This window comes from Cyprinodon variegatus, unplaced genomic scaffold (genome assembly GCF_000732505.1).
Source record: "Cyprinodon variegatus isolate N-32 unplaced genomic scaffold, C_variegatus-1.0 Scaffold83, whole genome shotgun sequence".
In the NCBI taxonomy this organism is placed as follows: Eukaryota; Metazoa; Chordata; class Actinopteri; order Cyprinodontiformes; family Cyprinodontidae; genus Cyprinodon; species Cyprinodon variegatus.
The window spans coordinates 593,107-611,517 of record NW_015150536.1 but is presented as its reverse complement, the minus strand read 5'-3'; the positions used below and the strand labels follow the sequence as shown (position 1 = coordinate 611,517).

General features: G+C 35.3%; 1 protein-coding gene across 2 annotated transcripts in view; it reads right to left on the bottom strand.

Moving 5' to 3' along the window:
• Window positions 1-18,411, bottom strand: part of eif2b3 (eukaryotic translation initiation factor 2B subunit gamma) — a 48,128-nt gene that overhangs the window by 14,256 nt on the left and 15,461 nt on the right. For both annotated transcript variants that reach the window (XM_015373209.1, XM_015373208.1), the window contains 2 exons: window positions 12,703-12,862; window positions 11,594-11,705 (listed from right to left, as the gene is read on the bottom strand). In XM_015373209.1, coding sequence (XP_015228695.1) covers window positions 11,594-11,705; window positions 12,703-12,862 — 272 coding nt within the window. The remainder of the gene's footprint in view (window positions 1-11,593; window positions 11,706-12,702; window positions 12,863-18,411) is intronic.

Below are 18,411 nucleotides of genomic sequence, written 5' to 3'. Positions count from 1 at the left end.
TTTCGAATGATATTGCCACCAGTGGTCAAAAAATAGAACTGCAGCACCCTTCAGCTCGTTCTTGTAGTTCATGCTGGTCCTTAACAAGGTACTCTTTTACCTTAGGAGCTACCATTGGTGTCTGAGTTGACCTGAATGCAGCTTTTCAGTCTGAACAGCATACACTGTCAGATCGGCATACGCTTAGGTTTTTATCTAACCTAAATTAATTCAAAGTCACATTATAAAACACAGCCAATGTTTTCTATGATTTTAAACATGAAAACAAAATCAAACCAAGTTTTTTTTTTTTTTTTACTACTAAAGTAACTTATTTTAAATTAATATTGACTTATATGGTTTTAGTTATAGAGGCTTCTTCTCTCAACATCCCGAAACCTCAATCATGTCTGGCTATTTCTGCATCCAAACAAATAACAGTATAATCAAAGCTGATTTTCTTTTTTTAAGGTTAAAATAAAGGTGTTTTTGCTAGTTGGTACATTGCTGCTAAAATTAAATGTGGGAATAATTCTCTGTTGCAGATGTGTATTAGAACAATGTATGCCGATCTGGCATATGCTGTTCTGACAGAGCACCAGTCGCTTCTATCCAAAAAATCCATCTTGAATATAAGACTTTGATTGTTTGCCAGGCTAAACCCATTTAACATGGATGAGCTCAATGTCGCATCTGCAGAAAAGCGTGGGAAATTTTAAACCGAAGTAAATTCAGGAAAATAGGCTACAGGCTTATATATGTATTGGTGATATACAGATGTGTCAGTCTGCTTATTTAACAAAGTTTTAGTTATAAAGGCTCAAATAAAAAGGCTGTTTTGAAGATATTCTTCGATAGAAATGTGCATGATGTCTCTTTAATGCATTAGTTTGATAGAAAATACAACTCATAATATGCTCCATTTGGAAATTTGAAATAATCAAACACATGAAATTATATAACAACCTTTTTTAAAACCACAAATGCCTTCTTAGTTGAAAAACATTTTTTTGTAGGCATTTGTTTTTTATTTTGCTTTGTTTTTTTGTTTTAAGACTGGCACTTCTTTGATTTATTCAAAACGTTTGAATGTTTACTCCTCATTTGTTGAAACCACTTTTTAATCAACTACGACGTTGCACTACAGCAGACAGGAAAGGCCTAAAGAAAACCAGAAACAGCCTTTTTACTGAGAGAAACATCACAGACCAGTGAGATCTGTGTATTATCCGCTGTCAGTTAAAACTGATGTGCATTTATAGAGCTGGTGCTATGAGACAGCTGCCAGTCAGACAGGTTTATATTGACTAAGGTGCCACACACACACACACACACACACACAGACGCCCCGCTGCGAGTTTTCCCATTCCTGCATTTATTCCCAATACAGAGACAGTGTGGCTCCAGTTAAAACGTGGCATTTATGAAGCGAGAGGCAAAGAAAACCATGTCATCCGACAGATTTCAGGAGACAAATCTGTCTTCACCCCGTCACCCTCTCCAGATTCCTCATCTTCCACCTCTTTCTCTTTTCAGGGATTACATAATAAAAAAATGAGTGGAGCACTGTTCCTGAAAGACCCTACCAGCTGTTGTAGTACTAATGCCACATACCCCCCTTACATCTAGCAAATTTTCAAAGCATACTGTATCAATTTAGCTTTCTGCAAAAATCAAAGCAAAGCCTGGGACTTGTTACCACAAACAACAAAATGGCTTTGACAAAAATCAAAAACAGACATAATGTTTGCTGTTCACAGTTTTACTCTGATCTGTTTTATTTTTTTCACATTAAATGGAGCAGGGGCTAACGGTGAAATCCAAAAACTTGTCTTTGATGTTGGTATAATCTACTGGTGCCCCGAAAGAGAAATACAGACACTAGATTGGTATTTCACAAAGAAGAATAGGCATGTTTAACATGCTATATATTAAAATGAAACAAACACAAATGAATACAAAAGCAAAAATCTGTTCAGAAGTCTTTTATGAAAAAGTGGATAATCAGAGAGCTTCAGGGAGCAAGTTAGGGCTTTGAAGCTCTGGTCCACTGAAATAAATATAATCATTTATTTATTTTTGGCAGGGTTTTAAATCTTACAGGGAAGAAGAACTCCCAGTTCTGGCATTTAGTGTCAATTTTTATGCAATTTTTGCATAGAATTTTTTTTTTGTTGAAAAAAAAATTGCTCAGGTCGTTTTAATTGCACAACAACACCTCTTATACAGATTATACAATTTTACAACTTAAAAAATATAATGCAGGTGTTTCATTTAGTAAAACCAACATGCTTTTTCCTTGGTAGTAATTGATACTGACTGCTGAAACAGATGAATACAAAGATAAATAATCAGGGATTGATGGTGGGATGTATAAGTATAAGTAATCAAAAAATGAAATTGAAGATTATAAAGGACAAAAAAATAAATAAGGTAAATATTACAAAGGCAAATAAATAAAGAAGCTAATCAAAAGAGTTATATACATTTATGTCTCACTGTATAATTTAATTTCTACTTACATTTATTTGTTTATTGTATTTTTGGTGGCAATTAATTGTATGCTTATTTATTTATTTATTGAGCATTTATTTATTTCTGTAGTTATTTTCAAATATGGCAGCATTGGTCCTCCATAGGGATAGATGGATAGAGAAAATAGGATGAATGTACATATGTAGGCATCTTTGTAAGCAGAAATGCATCGATAGCTGGCTGCTATTTAAGGCTGGTGGATTTGGAAGGTTGAAGGATGGATAGATATTTCTTTGAAGTTAAAATCCAATCTTAACTTACTCCTTCTCAGCATTTTGTCACCAAAACTACAACAGCTCACGAATATTGCTGCTTGGTCGCACATATTTTACAACCAGATGCTGAAAGCCATAAATCGAACCTAATATACATGCGTCTGAGTACTAGGTATTTGGAAAGCATAAAAACATATGGTTATGTGTGCACAGACTCGCGCTGTGGGTGTTTGTTAGATATATTTATTCACAACGGATTTCCCAGGTGTGCGTTTCGTGAGCTTAGAATGATCCTGAAGTTAAATTTATGGGAACACCCAGCATGTGACAACGGTGTTTGGCACCTGAAGCTCGATATTTGGACTGGGCTGACTGTAAGTTAATATAAATGTATTTGCATTTTGGAAAATGCAAATACATTTATATAAATTTATAAAATATAAAAATGTGGTATTTAGAGGAATATATGTTCATGTCACATGATTTGTAAAAAATTTGCATTTCTTTTTAGTAGGCTTGCACTTCAAGATAATCAATGCTCTGTGCGTTTAGCTGTTCTGTTCTTTTCCTTGCAATTTAGAGATTGGCTTGGCTTTATTGGCTTTTATGAGTTGGAAAAAAAGTCCGGTCAGCAAGGAATAATCAATGGCTCATTATTTATACCTAAAACTAATACATTTGTAGTGATTTAATGAATTTAGCGTTTATCAGTAAAAAAATGAAAATAATAATTTTCCTTGCAATCACAGAGTCCGGGAGCGGCCATCAATGCCCAAATATAGTAACACCTCACTCCTGGCATCTTCCGGCAGTAACGTCATGGTGCGATAATCCTAGCAACATTTAATCAATGGGAACTATTATGCACTAATGCAATCAACAACAGTTATTTTAGATTTCGAGACGACTTTACCATTGAAATTCGGGAGAGCTATTGTTAAAGTGACAATGCCCACGTGCATGGCAGTTGGATGTTGCAATACATCAGGTAAAAGTGAAAAAAAAAGTAGTCATTTCACCTTTCCGATTCATGATCCACGAGTTTGTCGTTGGATCGACAACTTGAAGAGGGAGGATTTGCCATCGAACATCTTGCCAGACGAAAAAACTCGTCATATGTAGGCAACGTTACAAAGAAGAATGTTTTTTAGATGACTTGGATAATAGCGCGTTGTGACAAACACCAGATACAGCATTGGGACTTGCTCAACAGCCGATATCGCACAGTGACGTCACAAACCGGTAGGTGGCAGTAGTGTTCTTTGATGAACATGGATGCCTCCAGTAAAGCACATTCAACTGAAAATTACTCTTAATTAAAAACACTTATCATTTATTGAACAGTATGCAATAATTATATACCGGTATTTAAAGTACTTTCAGAAGTTTGAATTTTGAATATGACCGGACCACAAGATATAATCTGTGCAGCCAGTTCATCAGGATTTTGATTCTACTTAAGTATTTTTTCCTCTTTTGGAGCTGGAGACCCCCACCACACTGGTGGGCTACAGGGCTGGGTGTCCCCAGTGAAAGCTCTATGAAGCANATAAAATATAAAAATGTGGTATTTAGAGGAATATATGTTCATGTCACATGATTTGTAAAAATGTGCATGTCTTTTTAGTAGGCTTGCACTTCAAGGAAGTGGTCTATGTTTTTCAGACTGGGACGACAGATTGCCATGTTTGCCTTGTGGAAGGAGGTTTTGTCAACATTTCTGACGGGATGTTGAGTTGCTATCGGCAACTTTAATATGCTAATCCCAGACGGTCACTAAAAGGAAAATATAAGGAAATAAATCAAATATCACTCCTTGGTTATAAGGTTGTAATGAAAACCTTTGCTGCATGTGTAAAGGGAACACAAAAAAGTATTTTTTTAGTTCAATCAAAACATTATTAGATCTCATTTGTTGAGGGAGACGTAACAGTGAGGTCTTTTTTACAATTACAACCTCCTCTACTACAAAGAATATATGAATGTGTAAAAATAGGCAGATTATACAGAAATTAGGGATGTAAAAAAAAAAATCTACAAATGATTTATAATGCATTCGATTAAAATGTATTCCATCTGATTAATTGATGACGTTAGAAGGAATTTTTCTGTGTTGTAGTGTTCTCCCCATCCACTGTTCATTTTAATCCCTCAAAACGCATTTTGAGCTTAAATTGGATGCTTGTGTGTTTTGAAGTCAGACTCAATGGATGCTCAAGATAATCAATGCTCTGCGCGTTTAGCTGTTCTGTTCTTTTCCTTGCAATCGAGAGATTGGCTTGGCTTTATTTGCTTTTATGAGTTGAAAAAAAGAAGTTTTAAAGGAAAAGTCTGGTCAGCAAGGAAAATTTACTCATCATTTATACCTAAAACAAATAAGTTTGCGGTGATTTAATGAATTTAGTGTTTATCAGAGTCTGGGAGCGGCTATTTATGCCCAAATATATTAACACCTCGCTCCTGACATCTTCCGGCAGTAACGTCATGGTGCGATAATCCTAGCAACATTAAATCAATGGGAACTATTATGCACGACTGCAATCGACAACAGTTATTTTAGATTTCGAGACGACTTTACCATTGAAATTCGCGAGAGCTATTGTTAAAGTGACAATGCCCACGTGCATGGCAGTTGGATGTTGTAATACATCAGGTAAAAGTGAAAACAAAGTAGTAATTTCACCCTTCCGATTCATGATCCACGAGTTTGTCGTTGGATCGACAACTTGAAAAGGGAGGATTTGCCATCGAACATCTTGCCAGAGGAAAAAACTTGTCATATGTAGGCAACGTTACGAAGAAGAATGTTTTTTAGATGACTTAGCGTGTTGTGAGAAACACCAGATACAGTATTGGGACTTGCTCAACAGCCGATATCGCACAGTGACATCACAAACTGGTAGGTGGCGGTAGTGTTCTTTGATGAACATGGATGCCTCCAGTAAAGCACATTCAAATGAAAATTACTCTTAATTAAAAACCCTTATCATTTATTGAACAGCATGCAATAATTATATATTTAAAGTACTTTCAGAAGTTTGAATTCTGAATATGACCGGACCACAAGATATAATCTGTGCAGCCAGTTCATCAGGATTTTGATCCTACTTAAGTATTTTTTCCTCTTTTGGAGCTGGAGACCCCCACCATACTGGTGGGCTACAGGGCTGGGTGTCCCCAGTGAAAGCTCTAAGAAGCAGGCCAGACTGTCTGGGATTTTCTACTGCCTTTTGCAGCAGCTGAAAGTGCATATAAGGTGTCGTTTTTTAGGATTGTTGTAAAAAAAAAAAACTAGTAGCAGAACATAAAATTAAATATTTTGCCCGCAGACTTTGACATTTTTAGGTAATGCAGTATTATAAATCGTTTCACCACAGTTTAGTAATAAAATATTTCAATGGACTAATAGAAATAAATAAAAAATAAAATAAAAATCTGGACAAATTGCCAGACTCGCAGCTCCCGATGCTCAAATCATGTTGCTGGAGCTCTTAATGCTCCTTGATGTCATCTCCCATAGACTTTCCATGTAAAGCTGACCCTCAAATATAATGATGTACAATTTTTTTCCCCCATTTAACTCAGAATATTGTAAAAACATTTTAAGCCCTTCAGGTTATAGAATGATTCTCTTAATACAAGCCAAAACTTAAGGAAATGGCAGCTTTCAATCAATTACATCAGTCAATTGGAGATTAATTTTTAAATCAATAGCTTGCATCCCTACATAAAAATAATTTGATATTTTTATTCTACCGTAATAAATAAACGACAAATTATTTAAAACACATTAACAAATGATTTTTCCACTTGACCTCTTTATAGTAGTCCTAAATTCTGAAGCCATGTGATAATTTCCAAAGAGCTAAAAAAATAAATAAATAAAAAAAAAGAATCACTTCAGGTCTATTCCAGTTCCTGTTTGCTGAATGTTTCAGAGGTTTGTTCCAATAGCAGCAGGAACTTAGAGCATTTGGAGGCATAGATGACTCAGCTCTTGGCCCTATGAATAACGGCTAACTACCACATTCGAGACAAGAGTCACAGCTACAACAAAGCAAATATAATTTCTTAGTAAATCACAAATGAAACCCAACAGTGAACAAAGACTAAGTTGCCGCAGAACATCTGGTGAAAGCTTCATTAGTCTGGTTTTCACCATACAAGCAAGATTGCGAAATGGCCATATTAAAAACATTTACCATTGTTTCCAAACACATCATACCTGTTAAAACCTGTGGCAGTTTCACAAAACGCAGCTTCCACTAATTAGGATGTTGACTGTCAGACTGAAAAGAGAACTAAAGTGTTTCAAATTTAAAAAAGAAAAAGTATTTAAAGAGAGAAATTTCCATGTTCTGTACATCCGTTAAACACAGTAAAATATTTATATCTTAATAACTATAATAAACTATCGAATAAAAACCTACAATTCTATAAGAGAATTGAAAGGCTTTTATATACATTTTAGGTTTATGCTTAGTGCACAGCAACAATAACAGTTAAATATGCAGTGTCAAAGTACATGAACTTTTTTAGAGTTATTACACGAAGAAAAAAACTGGAGTAAGATATACACCATGTAGAGTGAACTTGACACTAACCAGGTGTTAAATGTAACAATTAAAGTGTTACTTTAATACTGCAAAATTTAATGTGTATTGACATGACTTTTACTCCATAACCACTAAATACCTAATTGGAGTTCCTTTAGAATAAACAACTACATCAATGTTGTGTAGCATGGATGCAATCAGACTGTGGTTATACTCAGGTTTTAAGGAAGTCCATTTTGCTTTGATAGACATCTCCACATTTGTCTACATTGTTAGGTCTGGTGTCTGTGATCTTCTTCATGATGATGTCCCATTTATACACGTAAGTTAAGTTTTATAGCTATTGGAGTACAGTGCTGGTCTGTTAAGAGAGTTTTGGTACTTTCACTAGGCTGGGACCGAGCAGGGGTTGTACTAAGAAATTAAATCTTCGTAAACACTTGCCAACTGAGGGTAACATGGAGTGTTCTACAATTTTCTGGTCACACTGCTTAGCTGATCCTGGATTTCAGGAAACATTGTTGACCCACATCAACAGATGCCAAGGAAATGTCCCGGTGGACTTTAAGACACTTCCACTTCTGTTCCTCTCTGCTCTTCTCCAGAATTCAGGGTCCTTAATGTCCTTAAAAAAGGCACAACTTACTTTCATCTGAAAACAAGCCTTGGGAACAATGGGTAAGGGCACAATCCTTTAGCCAAAGTAGGAGCTGTCAGTAGCAGCTTCAGGCAAGAGACGCGAAAGATGCAGCCCAAGTGGCTGCAATTGTCGGCAACTTTGAAAGAATATTCCCAAACTCTTGAATCAACTCTACTGCATTATCATCTCTCGGGTTTTGCTGTTACTTTTAAACCTGTAACTGCTTCTCCTTCCATTGAACTTTCCATTCTTTTTACCAGATACGGTATTTTGAACACACAGGTCTTTGGAAAGGACCTTTAGACCTAAGCTTAGCAAAACCTGATTTAATTTCCTTGGGTTAGAAAATTATTCCAACCACAGGTAAAAAGCATTTTTTCCAGATTTTTCTAGGAATTACTTATTGATTTGAAAGCATACATTTATCTCCGGTAAACACGTGTTATTTGCATTGTCTTTTAATTAGAAAAGGAAATTAGTCACAACATTCATGGTTTAGCTGTTTTAGTAAAAAACGGCCTTAAAATAAAGTTTCAATTTTTGAGGTTGTTTGCAAGACATGTATCATCACTTAAATTATGTTTTAGTATTAATTGGCTTTTGTGAAAGTTTAATACACAAACGTAGAACAGAAAAACAATGAACCTTCGGAAAGCCCGGAGAACCTTTACTTAAGACATCTTTAAAATACTGATTGGATTCTTGGAAGCCAAATATAAATAAATGAGAGAAGACTCAACTATTTTAAAACAGTATTATTTGTAAAAGGATATAATACTGTACACATTAATCTATCCCGTTATTAACTTTGTGACTACCTTTGTGCCTCTGTACTAAAACAGTTTTAGTTTTTATCCCATTATTAAAGTAAGAGTTTAAATTAATCTGTCGATCACTTGAAGTTTGAACAAACAATAACTGATCTGAGTACAGTTTAAGATCTTATGTTTATCTTTTAGACCTTTTAAATAAAATATATATTTTTTCTTGCTGCGTAATGGTCCCTCATGTTTTTGACCTATTATGGCCAGAAAGAGGGAGCCGTTTTCATCTCATGATTAACAGAGTGACAAGTTATAATAAGATGAATAAAAGAATTACCTTTGTAAATCTGTTTTTATGGGTTAATTTCCATCATATAGATTTAAAAAAAGCAATAAAAAAAAAAGATAAATAAAAAAATATTGCATTGTCAAACTTTAGGAAAGTCATTGTAAACTCGCAAAGCAGCAGACAGTATTTTTTGTAATTACATTTTTTTTTCCTACAAACTTGTTTTGATTGGACTCCAGGTAAAATGCAAATCAAACAGCACTATTGTAAAGTAAGTATGTTACGACAATGAGGCAATTTTTGTATTTTCTTTTTTTTTGGAATGCGCAAAACAATTTGCTTTAATTAAAGCTAAGCTTTCCTATTATATGCAATCTGTTTGATCAGATTTATTAATTTTTTTATCCAATTTGCTAAATGAAGGAGACAGATTGCTTCTCTAAGTCTTTGGATGTCCTGCAGTGTTTATTTCATCATAATCATTAAAATCAGATAGGAATTGTATTGAGCATTAGTTCTGCTTTAATAAGCCTATCCATCTTATTTAACTTAATAGTAGTCTTTATACTATTACAGTGTTGATTTTTACTCTATATCTGCCTTGTACAGTAGATGTCCTGACAGTTGCAGCTATAATGTACTGAATGGAGCTCAGTTGGAATCCACTGCAGTGGAAACCATAGAAAAAGGGAAGGGGAAAATATAGCAAAGGGGTTGAGACAGAGGGATAAAAGAAGAGATGTTGTCTGATGTTTAGAAAATGGAAAAGATGGCAGACATAGTGAATGAAGGACATTTATCATTTTTCTTTTAGATGCGAGAACTTCTTAAAGTACATGGTGTTTAGTAGCTGCTGACGCTGAAGGCTGTGAGATCTTCTATATCTTCTGCTGCATTCCAAAAAACACCCACAAAACTCCATGATTTCTTTATTTACGGTCATTTTTTAAAATTCTACCTTTCTTTTGTTGTAGTATGATGTGTTTGAGTTTGTACCCCAAGAGAGGTCTTTAACTGCAAGCCTTAAATGTTTATCTATGAGATCAATGAGTTTCCAAAACACTGTGACAACATGTGGCTGGTTTCTCTCTATCAGAGTCCACCTTGACGTTGTATTACATATTCTCATGTGCGCTCGTGTAAGCATTTCTGGTTGGTGAAAAAAGACAGAATGTGTGTGTGTTTATATGCGAGTGCGGCCCAGGAGCTCTCTGTGTAGGGAAGCATTCGAGCAGCTGCTCTGGCCTCCTCTTTTGTTGGCTAGAATTTACAGTGGCTTTGGCTCCATGAAATATTTACGAGCTCCCAAAACACCCGCTCTCACACAAACACGCAATTTAGGAATGAGAAACAAAAAAAAACAATCACCTAGTGTACTCTTCCTGTATCAAAAAACAAAACAAAACAGAGAATCTTCATCAACAAGAATATGACCTTAACAAATAAATTGAAACAAATATTTGTGCAGATGACACAAGAAAACAATTCAATGGAATTTAACCAAATAATCAGAGACTATCAAGGACTGAGTTTCAAATAGTAGAGATGGGGAAAAAATCTGATTTGTTTGTTTGGCATGCTGTTAAATTTGCGATAACCTTCTGTCCATGTATAAGAGATGTAGTAATATGGAAACAAATGGAAGAACAACAGGATTATTTTTAAAAAAGCGTTTAGAAATGGTCTTTAAACTACTACATCTGGTTATAGTATTACATAAAGTTAACCACGTTGCAATTTTGTTGCTGCCAAAAATCATTCCAGACTAATTTAAATTAGGCATGATGCATTTTATGAGAAATATCGATGCTTTCAATGAAACTTTTATCCGAATGGTGCTTTGCTGACCTCACTGAGATGCAAGGGCCCCATGTTGTGTGCCCAGCCTTGCTGTTCAAGTACAGAGATAAAGTGAGGGGAGGAGAGGCAAAATGAAATCTTTCACTAAAAAGTAGCTATATATTAGGGAAGAAAAAAACAAAATGATTTATTGATGCATTTACAGCATGAAAGGATATTGAACCCAAATCTGACACAAGCAACAGAAATTAAATGAAAGAAAACATGACTTTATTAATGTAACTCTTTAAAGTTTGTGTTTCCTAATATAAATATAAAAAAGAGCTGTGTTTATTCCAGGCCTCTCAGTAAACACTATGGTCAGCAGAGGGGGGTTAAGAAGTTGCAAAGTTACCTTATGCCTTGGCCCAGGCTCTGATCTTCCTGAAGCACTAAATAAGAGTTGTTTCAATCTTAACAGGGCAGAACAATTTAGTTAACTTTCCTTTTAGGAGAGAAGGAGATGTCTTTGTGTTTCAGATAACTGGTCCAAGTGGTAAAAAATCTCTGATTAATTACTGTACAGTAATCAACTAATTTTCTACTTAAATTACCTGACAATTCTAAAAGTAAGTTTATTGGATAAATAAATAAATAAGTGTATTGTGCGGGTGAGTAGCTAGTAACATCTCAAGTGTTGAAGCAGATGAGAAGAAGTATTGCCTAATCTGCTTTGAGATGAATATTAAATCAAGGACTATTTGCGCTTATGCAAAGCAATAAACAGTCACACCAATTAGATAGAAAGGTCTTAATGATAATAAAGCAAGTCTTACTTTGTTATGATAGACTTTCTCACCGACAGTCCATCCTCCAGATCCGCTTCATTGGCCATAAAGAGTAGTCTCTTCCCTGACTGATCTACACCGACAAAGTCCCTCTGCTCAGCTGGCAAAAATAAAAAATAAAGCACATCAGATTACAATAGAAATTAATGCAAATATATTATATCTTACAGAACCGACATTGTTTCTTTAATTCCAGTTGGACAGAAGTAAACAGTTTAAACCAGATGTTATTCAACAAAATACTAGAAAGAAGAATAACCTTATTTCTGACCAACTAAATCTTGCTAACCTAAAGGTCTTTTGGTACACAGTAAATTATTTATTCTATTAGCTAAATGACATAAAAAGTGAATTTAAATAAATATTCTGTTAAAATATTTGTTAGAAGTGAGTTTTTAAACTCAAAACATTTAAATACACCAATATTGTCGAGAAATAATTTGGGAAAACCAAGCTGATCTTTATATAGTTTTTCATGTTTATCTATTTTACAGCCTCTTACAATTACTCTCTGTTTATATATATATACCATTTATAGTCAATACATACATAGTCTCTGTGCACATGTAAATAAATATTTATATCCTGCATAGCTCTTCTGGATAGATGCAATCTACATCTCGTTGCTTTGTACCTGTGACGCCGTAATGAAAATACAGTTCAATTCTATTCTACAATTTTGTCATGGTTCTTTAGGTTCTTTCTGACTGGTAAATTCCCACTTAGATTAACGGTTTAAAACAGGGGTGTCAAACTGGTTCCAGAAAGGGCCGTGTGGCTGCAGGTTTTCTTTCCAGCCAAGCAATAACACACCAGACTCCTGTCACTCATCAAATGAGTCCAATCTGAACATGATGAGTTGATGAACTGACTGGAGTCTGGTTTAAAAGGTTGCAAAATAATGCAGAAGCATTTAACGCAACACTTGAAACGCAGTTGTTTCTTAGGTGACATTAGCATCCAATAGGCATCTTCCATTTGTTCACACACTTGAATAAAAAGATAAAATCCATGAGTTTTTTTTCTAAAGGATGTATGCGTCTGGCTAGAAAGGTATTTAAAAAGCATCATTTAAAACAAATCTGCTTTCCCCTTACCTGTCTTCTTTTTCCCTTTCTGTCCCGGCACCGTCTCTGTGAACTCGTGGGCTTTACTCATTAACATGGCCAGTGTTGCATTGTGGGCTCTGAAAAGGTCGACCACCTCATGGAGAGCTACATCGGTTATGAGGTCACAACTGACCACGAGGACGTCAGTCTGTGGAGAAGAGTTGGAGAAAGAAAAAGAAATTGTGAGGATGAAACAGGATGAAATGTCTATAACACATTGGATGCAGTTTATCATTCTGAACAAAATCTGTGAAGGTTTAGTGGGAAATTTCACAAGTTTAAGTGTTTGGGATACAGAGATATTTTGCCATCTAAAACCTAACCCTGCAGAGTTGATTAAATTCCCATATATTTATAATTTTTTTCACACACAGCATATGCAAAAAAATAAAAAGGCACTGAAAGACAAGTGGGGAAATAAGAATTAAAGAGCAAAAAAGCCTTAAGGGTAGCTGAGTGTACTGTTGTCCGAGAAAGGCTTTCTGAATATGCCCTATTTTCCGGACTATAAGCCTCTACTTTTTTCCCACACTTTGAACCATGCGGCTTATAAAAAGAAGCGTCTTTTTTAGGGATTTTTTTCTAACCGCCTGACAAGGAAGTCAAAGTTGGAAATGAAAGAAAAAGGGGCTAATTTTCATTTAGCACAACAAGATCATAGCAGCAGGCACGGTGGGGAACAAATGTCCAAAATTCACACATTTTTACATTTATTTGCTGCATTAAAGCTGCCAAACCAATGAAGACACTGGGCTCAACTCCTGCAGAGCTGAAATAAAGAGCTGATGAAGCCCCATCTCTCAATAGAAGCTCTTACTGCTGCAAGCAAACAAGCTAACAGGCTAGCATTCTTCTTCTGCCCTACTCCAGGGGCTACATGTAGAGCTCCCCCTACAGGTTTGGTGGGAGACAGTTCAGTAGATATCGGAGGCTTATAGCCCTGTGCGGCTTTTATTATGCAAGTTTCCAGTTTGTTTTTTTTAAATGTTGTGGCGTGGCTTATAGTGAGGTGTGCTCTATAGTCTGGAAACTATGGTAATGATCTTTGTTCTCAGATTGTGAAGGAGACATTTTGAAAAGCTCTGCTTGGTCTGATTAAGTCGTTGTCAGTTTGTCTGCCTTTTTGAAATGCTAAGAGTTTATCAGGTGGTCTGTTTGCACTCAAGAGTCTTTCTTACCAGTAAGAAATTCTAAATGGAGCAAGTGAATGAAGAAGCAACAATAAGCATTCATTTTATATACTGAACTCTGAACTTCATATGCCTCTATAAGCCAATTAGAATAACTTGAAAACTATGCAGCAAAAAGTGCACACGTAACCTTAGCTGTACTTTTATTACCTTCTTTTTTTTTAAAAACATTTTTTCGGAGTAGATATTCACAGCTTGTGGTGAAGTTTATGACAAGTTTACCCTTCAAAGGGGGTAGCACATGTCAGTTGTACTTGACAAAAACTGGCTATATTTTTTAAACTAGTAAACATCTTTTCAGATATCTCTTTTAATCAAAAGATGTTGTATTTTCAATTTAAAAGCTGTTACTTTAAATAGAAACCGACACAAACATACATAGAAGAGAGGAGTATACAGGTTTGCCTGTTCAGTCATATAAGCATGTGTGCAGACTAAACTATTGGGATTTGAAGAAAAACAAGTCAAATCCTCCTCAGAGCATGAGGAACATTTAATGTTAGCAATTAGCATCATGTTAAATAGATAAAAAGCTTAATAAAGAGAATAAATGTAGAATGCTTGCAGTGTGTGACTTATTAATTAATCCTCATCTGTTTAATGCTATTTGAGCTAGAATTTTAAACAGAATAAAATCCAGGATTACTGCTCTCATTATGCGATAATACAAGAATTCACCATTTAGCCGATTTGCAGTTTGTCTTTTATTCAGTATTGTCACCATATGCAATTTATAACTGTCTGCAGAAGTGTTTAAACAGATCTCAAAATGAGACGCACCCCTTCCAGATTTTGCCTTCTCTATACCATATTAACTATTGCCACATTATGCTATTCTCAGCAGCCAGTGACAAAAGCAAAAAGAAACTATTCAAAGCAACAAATGTTTTCAAAACTAAATAAATACACAGCTTGTGAATTTAAATCAGCATTCTAATCTCCCGCCATCTACAGGAAGGAGACATGCCAGCATTTGTGCATCCATGTTCTCCATTTGTGTGTCCTGCGATGAAGGCTGTCAGCGTGTGAACTAATCCTACCATTAGAACTAGAAGCCTTAATGACAGAGACACGGCTGCTTTCATTCCACCCCAATGCAGGAGACAGAAAGAGAGAAGGGCACAGAATTACATCTGCAAAATGAAAACGGTAACACAAAACACTATCGTGATTCATTCATTCTAAGGAAATATGGATGCAGTTTTACTAAGCCTAACCCATTATTGATCTGTCCACTTAAAATCCCCAAAGATTATGCTTTCCGTGTAATACTGTCATCAGTGTCCAAAAAATGATTTCATAAAACTATTTCATTATAAAGGGAATTACTTGCATCTGGCTTAACACAACACATCTCAAAATAAAATCTTATGTTCTGAGGAAAGAATGTATTAATAGATGTAAGTCGCCATTCCAACAGAATAATTTCATAACAGCCAAAAAGATTCATAAACTAAATACTAATTTACATTAGGAACTAATGAACTAATCACAAACTTCCTATTAGCTAAAATTAAGCACTAATGTAGGAATCAAGAGTCGAGTCCAAATCACATGAACTTATGGTGAACTTATCATAAACTAATGAGTTAACCTTAACTAATCATTAACTAATGATGAATTAATGGCACGTAACAATAACTAATACAAACAAAAGATTAAGTAACTACTTGCTAAAATTAACCAATTATGAACTTATGATGCAGAAATGTATAGATCAATAGGACATCTGGGGTTTAGTGGAATTGGATTAAACTACTACTACTCTTTCCACTAAGCTTATAAAGGATGAATTAATCCTTAAATATTTGCTAGTCAACCATTAGTTGAAATTAATTAAATTAAATAAAACAAACTCTTTAGATCTTCATTGCAGAGGAACACTTCATTATTGGTTAATAGTTTAAAACGAACAAACAAAAACATTTTTAAAGAGCCTCAATATTAGTAGTTACTTAGCAAACTTAAACCATTTTATTATGAGGAGATTTTGGAAAAACTGCTATAAAGTTTTTTTAGTAGTGGGTTAGCTAAGGTGAATTATTATTATTATTATGAGATAATTCATGATTAGTTAATCGGTTAATGACTTCAGCTCAGGGGTTAATCTGTGTGGCCTTTATACTTATCCTTTAAATTACATTTACTGTATTGCAGATTCAAACAGATTTTTCTTATATTAACCATTATATGAAACACAGCTTTTTATACGCCCCTTTCAGAACTCAACATGAACATGTGGGTTTGATTTCAGCTGAATGATAAAGAGTTTAGAGCTGTTATTTGTGCGTTTCAAAATAAGAACGGTACCAGCAGGATTAAGGGTCATCAAGTTAACCAAGATTAGCTTTAATCATAACCTCGATCCAGACCCGGCGACAGGAAGCAGTCTGACTAAATGGAGGTGTCTGCAAAAGATCTTCAGACTCAGATCTTTCAATCCTGCACTGTCTCTCTATCACATACTGACAGGCTTGTGCACATGTTCAGAAACGGAGCACAAAAGCATCATGCTCACATGCATGCACATGCATTCGCACATCAATGGACAATAGCTTGCTTACACAGAGGCCACACACACAATCCCACACGCACAGCCACACACTCTGAGGCGACAGCAGAGTTGAGTCAGCTGGAGAGACAGAGGCACTTTGGCCTTTCCACAGCCAGGATCAGTGGACAGGTCAGGACCACACACAGATGCTTACAAAATCTCATACAGACACATACTTATCCAAGTGGTAGGTGACTTCAACCCAGAACTACGTACTCAATCTTGACCTACCACAGAAAACCTTTTCTTTTTCTCTAAACAGTAGTGTTAAAAAGATTTTTGATTAATATGAAATCTAAAAGTTTCTGATGTGAAAATTGTTTTATGTGCCTCTGTCTTCTAAGCAGGACAGAGTTATAAAACAAAGCTAAACGTTATCATGTACTTCTAGTAATTGCACTCAAAAGATATATTTATTTTGTTTTTAACTTGAAGCTAATGTCAACTTAAACGAATATGAACTAGAATAAGAATAAANTAAAACAAAGCTAAACGTTATCACGTACTTCTAGTAATTGCACTCAAAAGATATATTTATTTTGTTTTTAACTTGAAGCTAATGTCAACTTAAACAAATATGAACTAGAATAAGAATAAACAGGATCTCAATAGTCTAATAATAATAATATTGCTACAGATTTGAGTAACTGATGGACTGTTTTTTTTTAACAACACAGATCCGATTTTTTTCTAATGCGACCCAAGCCACTTGGCTATGTGGTTCTGAATCCGATACAAATCGTATCTTTTCAAATGCTGCCTGTGTCTGAGTGGCCAGGTCGTATTCATCCAACCTGAGTGCCATTAATACCCGACAAAGGTCACTATTCTGGGTGTTGCTATGAAGAAGTGGCAAGAAAAACCACAACCATGGGGGACAATGATGCAGAGAGCTGTATTTATGTTTAACCATCTTGAAAAGATTGTGTTTTTATGGTTGAGAAAGACAGCTAGATGTGCTCCAGCACTACGATCCATGTTTGCTTCCGTAAACACAGTGCACGCTGGCCTGTGATGTCATTACGTCGTCTACTACGCATGCGGGAAACTTGTGTTGTATGACTGCAGCTCACACTGGAGATCACATACAAGTCGCATATATTTCGAAATGTGAACGGCAACGCAAAAAAAATCGGAATTTCACAAAAGAATTTGGGTATCAAGGCCTGCAGTGTGAAGGTAGCCATAGATGCATTGGCACAGAACCAACGTCGTGACAGTCTGCTCATCAAACAGTGTTTTAGTCGTTAAGGCTCAAATTATTAGAAAAAAAAAAACATGCAAAGTGTCTCTGTAATTTAGACGTCCTTTGAACAGAAAATGGAGCCTTCCTGTATATGAAATAATTTCAGAATAAATCTAGCTATTCTGTTAAAAATGCCGTAGAGGTTTGTTGGAGAGCACTGGTAAGCAAACAGGAACACAGGAGTTGGGTCAGGGGTAAAATGTTGAAGTTTAAAGTTTAAAGCAATGCTGGGAGTTAAAACAATATCCCAAGCTTTGAACACATTAGTGATGTTAAACAAAGGGTTAAAATGGAAAAATTGCATTATTTGGAAAAGAACAATTGTCAAAAATTTATGTCACTCCTCTGCAAACCTGATAGAGCCAAAACCCTAAAGACCTGCACAGGAATAGTTTTGTGGTTAAACCATGAAAAAATTAAATCTGAAAATAACTGGAGATGATGTTTGGTGCTTAATTTCTCTTTAAAAAAAAATTAAATATGTTATTGGTCTCCGTTTCAAATCCTTGAGGGCTGCTGTTGTACAAATTTTACATGAAAATTATAAAACACAAAAACTCTGCCAATGAGCTCACATTGGAGTCAGGCAGTGATGGGGAATCTGGAGTCAACAAGTCATCTCTATTATCTCTTTACCACTGTCCGAAAAAAGTATTTAAATCCGGGAACAATTGGGTTTTAGTGGCAGTGGGAACAGCTCACTGACA